The sequence below is a fragment of the Otolemur garnettii genome, unplaced genomic scaffold (assembly GCF_000181295.1).
Source record: "Otolemur garnettii isolate 467f Iridium unplaced genomic scaffold, OtoGar3 scaffold00046, whole genome shotgun sequence".
NCBI lineage: Eukaryota > Metazoa > Chordata > Mammalia > Primates > Galagidae > Otolemur > Otolemur garnettii.
In genome coordinates, this window is record NW_003852441.1 from 13,269,666 (window position 1) to 13,277,663 (window position 7,998).

A 7,998-nucleotide genomic window follows, 5' to 3' on the forward strand; every position below is an offset into this window, starting at 1 on the left:
TTTTTTTTTTTTTTCACTCTTGTTTCAACACCATTCATTGATGGACTGGGGCCACGCTCCACAGGGCCCAGTCAGTGGGAAAAGGGTCTCCTGACCAACTGTCTCCACGCGGGGAGACAAGTGCTGTCCCAGCGCTATCAGTCGGGCGCTGCGCCAGATCAGAGAGCCAGTCTAAATTCGTCTCCCAGCCCCCTCACTCACTTCCCCCACCCCCATGCTGGCTGAGAGAGGGCTGGATGGGGTGGCCGTTATGAGGATCCTGAGAGGTGAGACCCTTTCTGGGTCTGTGGGAAAGGGGGTTCAAATTTAGACCTCAGAGCTTGCAAATATTCCCATCTAAAGGCAGAAGCCTCCCCTGTAAGCTGAGCACATGTGGATGTCAATCCTGCAGCCCCTCTTCCAGGCCCCCTCCTCAGCCCTGCAGAGCTCAGGTTACCCATGGCCTTTCCTAAAGGGCACTCCTTCCTCTTCAACCTTTGCAAATGGGAACTATAATCCTGGGAAGGGGGAAGAGACCCCAATCTGAAACCCCTCCCCAAGGGTAGAATTAAAAGTGGAGACTTATGGAGAACAGAAAAGGGGGGGTGTTAGTCATTGACCTTTGGTGAGGGGGCAGGTGCCTGGGTCTGGAGACTTTGTAGTGGGCACTTGGCTGCCAGCCTGGCGTGGGGGGGCGGGGGATTGGATAGAGAGAGAGAGGCGGGGCTCTCTGAGGACAGGGTGGCTAGGAGATAAATGCCCAGCCTGAGAAGGGGTGAAGCTGACACTGTCCCAGCTGCTATCTAAACTCGGAGCTTCATCCAAGCCCTCAGCAGAAAACATCTCAGGTCTGGTGAATCTTCTAGGCCTCTGGGGTGGAGGTGGTAAAGGGTGTGCAGGGTGCTGGCTTGGAGAAGGAAGGGAAGATTTCAACTGTTTTCCTCCTGGGTCTGGCAGCACTTGAAAACTGGCTGGGCTGGAGCAAGAAGGATAGGGCAAGGTGTGGGTGCATCCAAGGATCTTGGGAAAGGAGACTATGAGGAGAGGCAGCAGGCATGAATAGAGAAGGGCAGGTAGTGAACTGGGGGACCACGAGGATTTGGGAGCAAAACAAAATGAGAACTTGAAAGGATTTGAGGGCTAGGAGGCCATGGAGAACAGATTGCTTGACCAGAAGAGTGGAAGGAGAAAGCACAAGTGCAGCTTTGGGGAGGTGGGGGCTCAGGGAGTCATAAAGGAGAGGCCCCTGGATTCTTAGGAAAGGAGGGTGGAATAGGAGCTGTTCTGAGTGGGGGAAGGAGGCTGTGTCTGCCTCTTTGGTCTGTGACCTTTTTGTGGGGGTATTTTTAGATCCAGCACCTGCCTTCTTGGAGTGGGGAAGACTCTTAAAGGGCAAGGGATTTCTGGTTCCTTAAGGGATCAACTGTCCACACTCACTTACACTTCTTGTCCTACAGCCATGGCCATGCAGAAAATCTTTGCCCGAGAAATCCTGGACTCCAGGGGCAACCCCACTGTGGAGGTGGATCTGTACACAGCTAAGGGTAACACAGGCCCATTGAATTAGTTTGCCTCAAAAGACCCCAACCCCATCTGTCCTCCCCACCAATTCTGTCCCACATCTTCTCCTTTCTCTGGAGTTCCCTTCCTCAGACTTCTTCCCAGGTCAGTGTGGCTCAGAACTGGGAGCTGAGAAAAGCAAGAGTCTCTCTGTGCTCAGAAGTGGCACCTCAGCCATTTGAGGCTGTTGAGGGTGACTCTGTGATCTTCCCATTATTCCCACCCCAGGCCGATTCCGAGCAGCTGTGCCCAGTGGGGCTTCCACAGGTATCTATGAAGCTCTGGAACTAAGAGATGGAGACAAATCTCGCTACCTGGGGAAAGGTGAGGAGGCCAACAGAGAAGGAACCTGAACTGGTCATTTTAGGCTGTGGGCACAGAGGGGGAGAGGACTGCTACCCAAAGCTTCTTGAGGAGCTGGGATCCACAAGAAGAGTCCTAATTATTGATTCTGGCCTCTCTAGGAGTCCTAAAGGCTGTGGAACACATCAACAAGACTCTAGGCCCTGCTCTGCTGGAAAAGGCAAGTGGAGGAGCCTGCTCTCCTACCTCTTCTCCATACCCCAGAGAACCCCCCAAAATATTTTCACTTACCTTTCCTGCAACACATGCCCTGATTTCTGAGATATCTGACCTCTGCTCTGTCCTCCTCAAACCTGCCCTTCCAGAAACTAAGTGTTGTGGATCAAGAAAAAATTGACAAATTTATGATTGAGCTGGATGGAACTGAGAATAAGTGTAAGTTAAGGGCCAGAGGTGGGGAAGTGATGAGGTGTGGGAGAGGTGGAGAGAGACCACGGGGGCTGAGGTATGGCTGGTTTATTTCTGTGTCCACATTTTGGGGCACACTGTAGCTGGATTTTATTCATTCCACAGGCATTTCCTATGTCTGCTATTTGCCAGCCCTGGGCCTGGCTCTGGATATAGCTGGCAGCTGACACATTCCTCTGGGGTGGGAGTGCTCCTCAGACAGCTGGGTGACCAGGGGGAATGGTCAAGGAGATGGAACTGCAAACCATGCAGGAGAAGCTCTCACCCTTTCTTCCTAATTGCCTACTTCCAGCCAAGTTCGGGGCCAATGCCATCCTGGGAGTGTCCTTGGCCGTGTGTAAGGCAGGAGCAGCTGAGAAGGGGGTCCCGCTCTACCGACACATCGCAGATCTCGCAGGGAACCCAGACCTCATACTCCCAGTGCCTGTGAGTGCAGTTGCCACTGCCAGATCTCACCTCTACCCGGCTGCCTTGCCCAGCCGTGGAGTGCTTAAGCAGCCCCTTAGAAATCCACCTTTCAGACCCAGCTCTGAAGAGGCAGTTTCCTGAAATCCAATCTCTTCTGCTGTGGTCTAGCCCCTCCCTCTTTCCCACAATCCAAACCTTTCCTTAAGCCTCTCTGTGCTTCCTTCCCTTGCTACATAACCAGGTTCCTTCACATTCCAATCCTAGGCTCAATAACTCCAATCTCATTCTGCCACTGCACCCCACCCCCCAAATCAGATCGAGAATGTCTTCATGGCAGGGATCTTGGCATTTCCTTGTATCTTCTTAAGTCCCTATTAAACCAGTATTCTCTTAGTGGAAACTCTTTGAATTTAGTCTCAATAATAATGTTACCATTTGTTGTTACTTACTAGGAAGACTGTGTAAGAGCATGGACTCCTAGAGACAGACTGTTGGGTTCAAATCCTGGCTCTGCCTGTTTACTAGTTGTGTGATTTTAGGGAAGTTATTTAACCTCTCTAAGCCTCCGTTTCCCCAGCTGTAAAATGGGGGGTCGGGATAATGGTACCTAGTTAGTAGAGTTGTTTGTTTGTTTTTTTTTTTTTTTTGGTCGAGACAGAGTCCCACCCTGAGCAGAGTGCAGCGGCTTGGTAGTTCACTGCAACCTCCGACTCCTGGCTTGTGGGCATCCCGCTGCCTCAGCCTCCGGAAGCCGCTGGGATTACAGGCGCTCGCCTTGGCGCCCGGCTGGGTTTTTCCATTTTTTTCATGAGTCAGGGTCTCACTTTCGCTCAGGCGAGTCTTGAACTCCTGAGCTCCAGCGATTCTCCCTCCTCAGCCTCCCACAGTGCTGGGATTACAGGCATGAGCCACCGCGCCCGGCAGTAGAGTTGTTTTGAGAAAGAAAGGAGCTAACATATGCCAACCACTTACAACAGTGGCTGCTGTGTAGTAAGTGCTATAAAAGTGTTCACTATTGTACACCAGGCACATACTAAGAACTTTATACCCAATTTCTCTAATCTTTAGCAAAAGATGCTGCAGTGAAGTAAATGTTGTTCTCATTCTATAGAAATGAGGAAAGAGGCTCTGAGAATCAAAAATACTCTCCTTAGACCAGGTGCAGTGACTCATATCTATAATCCTAGCACTCTGGGAGGCCGAGTGGGGTGGACTGCCTGAACTCAGGAGTTCAAGACTGGCCTGAGCAAAAGTGAGAAACCCCATCTCTAAAAATAGCTGGGCATTGTGATGGGTGCCTATAGTCCCAACTACTCTAAAGGCTGAAGCAAGAGGATCCTTTAAGCCCAAGAGTTTGAGATTGCTGTGAGTTATGACACTAGGGCACTCTACCCAGGGTAACAAAGTGAGACTCTGTCTCAAAACAAACTAACAGGGCTGAGTGCAGTGCCTCATGCCTACAATCCTAGTTATTTAGGAGGCCAAGGTGGGTGGATTGTCTGAGATCACAGGTTCAAGACCAGCCTGAACAAGTATGAGACTCCATCTCTAAAAATAGCCAGGCTCGGCACCTATGGCTCAAGTGGCTAAGGTGCTAGCCACATACACCAGAGCTGGCAGGTTCGAATCCAGCCCAGGCCTGCCAAATGACAATGAAAACTGGAACCAAAAAAACCCCCAAAACTGGGCATTATGGCAGGCGCCTGTGGTCCCAGCTCCTTGGGAGGCTGAGGCAAGAGAATTGCTTAAAGCCCAGGAGTTTGAGGTTGCTGTGAGCTGTGATGTCACGGCACTCTACCCAAGGGGATAGCTTGAGGCTTTGTCTCAGTGAATAAATAAATAAATAAATATAGCCAGGCATTGTGGTGGGTGCCTGTAGTCCTAGCTATTTCAGATGCTGAGGCAAGAGAATAGCTTGAGCCCTAGAGTTGGAGGTTGCTATGAGCTATGACACTATGGTGAAAGTGAGACTCTGTCTCAAAAAAAAAAAAAGGCTCAGCACCTGTAGCACAGTGGTTACAGCGCCAGCCACATACACCAAGGCTGGCAGGTTCCAGCCTGGCCTGGGCCAGCCAAACAACACTTACAACTGCAACAGTTAGCCAGGCGTTGTGGTGGGTGCCTGTAGTCCCAGCTACCTGGGAGGCTGAGGCAAGAGAATCGCTTAAGCCCAAGAGTTTGAGGTTGCTGTGAGCTGTGAAGCCATAGCACTCTACCAAAGTGACAAAGTAAGACTCTGTCTCTAAAAAAAAATAGAAAATAGAAAAACTAGCCAGGCACTGTGGTGGGTGCTTATAGTTCCAGCTACCTGGGAGGCTGAGGCAGGATTGTCTGCGCCCAGGAGTTTGAGGTTGCTGTGAGCTACGATGATGCCATAGCACTCTACCCAGGGCTACTGAATGAGACTGTTTCTCAGAAAAAAGAAGAAGAGGAAGAAGAAAGAAAGAAAAGGAAAGGAAAAAATATACTCACCCTAGACTACTTAGCTAGTAAAGGGAAGCTAGATGCTACCTCAACCAGTCATGCCCCCGCCCAGGTCTGAGCACCTTCTCCCATCACAGGCTTTCAATGTGATCAATGGGGGCTCCCATGCTGGTAACAAGCTGGCCATGCAGGAGTTCATGATTCTGCCTGTGGGAGCCAGCTCCTTCAAGGAAGCCATGCGCATTGGTGCTGAAGTCTACCACCACCTCAAGGGGGTCATCAAATCCAAGTATGGAAAGGATGCCACCAACGTAGGTGACGAGGGTGGCTTTGCACCCAACATCCTGGAGAACAATGAGGGTCAGTGCTGAGCACCCTGGGGGGCAAGCTCCAGGTAGCTGGGTCTTACAAGCACTCCCCACAGGAAAGGGAGGCTGCAGCAGGTGGGCCAGGAGTCTCAGGTCCTCTTTTGCTTCTCTTTCAGCCCTGGAGCTGCTGAAGACAGCCATCCAGGCGGCTGGCTACCCAGACAAGGTGGTGATTGGCATGGATGTGGCAGCATCTGAGTTCTATCGCAATGGGAAGTACGATCTTGACTTCAAGTCACCGGATGATCCCGCACGGCATATCACTGGGGAGAAGCTGGGGGAGCTGTACAAGAGCTTCATTAAAAACTATCCTGGTAAGGCTCCAGGTGTCTCAGTGTTCTTGCCTAACACACTGGTTTCAGTGACATGCTTTACCACCAACTTGGACCTTTGCAATCCTTACCCCCATCATAATCCCCACCCCCCAACTCTTCTGACCTGTCACTCCTTGAAGCTCCTGACTTCTCACCCCATCTCTGGTCCCAACCCCACCAGTGGTCTCTATTGAGGACCCCTTTGACCAGGATGACTGGGGCACTTGGACCTCCTTCCTTTCGGGGGTGGACATCCAGATCGTGGGGGATGACCTCACAGTCACTAACCCCAAGAGGATTGCTCAGGCTGTTGAGAAGAAGGCCTGCAATTGCTTGCTGCTGAAAGTCAACCAGATTGGCTCAGTGACCGAATCCATCCAGGCGTGAGTGCTTCCTGACTCTGGGACTGACCATGCCTCCCTTTGTCCCACCTCTGCCCAGTCCAGCTACAGACTTGCCAGACAACTCTGGGTCTACCTTTCCCCTGGCACCTGACCAACCCACGCCTTCTTGACCTCCAGGCAGTGGTTAACACTTGGCCTGATCCCAAGAGCTTTACCACTGTGGTTCTGCCATGCCCCAACCCCCCAGCTCTCTCCCAGATATTGCTGCATCTCAGGAGCCCAAACTCAAGATCAGAAGTCTCTTTTCTCTTCCTTCCCAAAGACCTTAGTCATTGCCTTCCCAGCCAAGTGCCCACTACCCAAAACAGAAGGGAGAAGCCCTCTCCCAGCTCCTGGCTTTCCCACTGAGTAGGACCCATAAGGCCTCATTGAATGTCCTCTCTACTCAGCTGTAAACTGGCTCAGTCTAATGGCTGGGGGGTGATGGTGAGCCACCGCTCCGGAGAGACTGAGGACACATTCATTGCTGACCTCGTGGTGGGGCTCTGCACAGGACAGGTACTTGTAGCTTCCTTCTACTGTCTGACCATTTTCCTGGGGTCCCCAGCCTCCTGCTCCTGAGTTGATTGCCACCACAGGCTGCTCACATGAAGCCAGGCTCAACCCCTCCTTTCCAGCCATATCCAATCCTCCAAATCCTTCTTCCTTCCTCAGATCAAGACTGGTGCCCCATGCCGCTCAGAGCGTCTGGCCAAATACAATCAACTCATGAGGTATAGTGGGTACAGAGGGCCTGGGCACTGGGGAGCAGGGGACTACTGGGTTGGAAGGCAGCAACTCTGACTTTACCTTCTAGGATTGAGGAAGCTCTTGGGGACAAGGCTGTCTTTGCTGGACGCAAGTTCCGTAACCCAAAGGCCAAGTAAGAAGCTGGAGGCCCCAAGACCCCACTGGGCAAACCCAGGTTTTTGAGCTTTCTTCCTGAAATAAACACTGGTGCCAATGAAGACAGTGGTGTGCTTTCTGGGAGGGAGGGAAGGTAAACTGGTCTCTGGGCTGGGAAAGACAGGAGGTGGAGAGATGGGACAGGAAGGGGAGGCAAACAAACGTGTGAACTACTGGGACAAAGAGGAAGCTGAGTGGATCTGGAACAGAGAAGTTCACATTTTGGAAGGAGGGGGAAACAGATGCCGTATGTGAAATGAAGCTAAAGAGGAGCTGATGGAGGGTAGTGTCTGTGGCTTAGTAGGTAGGGCGCCAGCCCCACGTACTGAGGGCGGTGGGTTTAAACCCGCCCCGGCCAAACTGCAACATAGCTGGGTGCTGTGGTGGACACCTGTAGTCCCAGCTACTTGGGAGGCTGAGGCAAGAGAATTGCCTAAGGCCAAGAGTTGGAGGTTGCTGTGAGCTGTGTGATGCCATGGCACTCTACTGAGGGCAATAAAATGAGACTTTATCGCTCCAAAAAATTTTTTTAAACAAGAGGAGCTGATGAAACAAGGAACCAAGTGTAGGAGAAGAGCAGCAGGGTGTGGCATCGAGGGTCTTGCCACTACCATAAGGGGGAAGCCAGCTGCAAGGTTGAAGTAAATGGTCTGCAGAGTATACCTTGAAGTGAAGGCTGCAATCCCAGCTGGTGCATTATAAGTATGAGAGTGTTAATGAGAGCAGCTGCCACTTCTAGGAAGGTTACAAGGATCTGGAACTGTTCTAAAATATTGGACACATATTGACCTGTGCAACCTGAAGCAGTCCTATCAAACAGTTACCATTATTATCCCCATATTACAGGTGAAGAAACAGGGTTAGCAACTGGCAAACTGGGATCCA

General features: G+C 51.4%; 1 protein-coding gene across 3 annotated transcripts; it reads left to right on the forward strand.

Moving 5' to 3' along the window:
* Positions 1–731: 731 nt before the first annotated feature.
* ENO3 (enolase 3) lies at positions 732–7,177 on the forward strand. Of its 3 annotated transcripts, none has more exons than XM_003791213.2 (12): positions 732–870; positions 1,437–1,523; positions 1,768–1,863; positions 2,004–2,062; positions 2,208–2,277; positions 2,603–2,736; positions 5,280–5,502; positions 5,627–5,824; positions 6,006–6,207; positions 6,618–6,726; positions 6,883–6,941; positions 7,025–7,177. In XM_003791213.2, exons 2-12 carry the CDS (start codon positions 1,439–1,441, stop codon positions 7,092–7,094), a joined length of 1,305 nt encoding a protein of 434 aa, XP_003791261.1. In that variant the 5' UTR covers positions 732–870; positions 1,437–1,438; the 3' UTR covers positions 7,095–7,177. The 3 variants fall into 3 exon arrangements, with proteins under 3 accessions (XP_003791261.1, XP_003791260.1, XP_003791263.1); XM_003791212.3 differs by having other exon boundaries at positions 732–827; XM_003791215.1 differs by lacking the exons at positions 2,004–2,062; positions 2,208–2,277 and having other exon boundaries at positions 732–827.
* Positions 7,178–7,998: the final 821 nt, after the last annotated feature.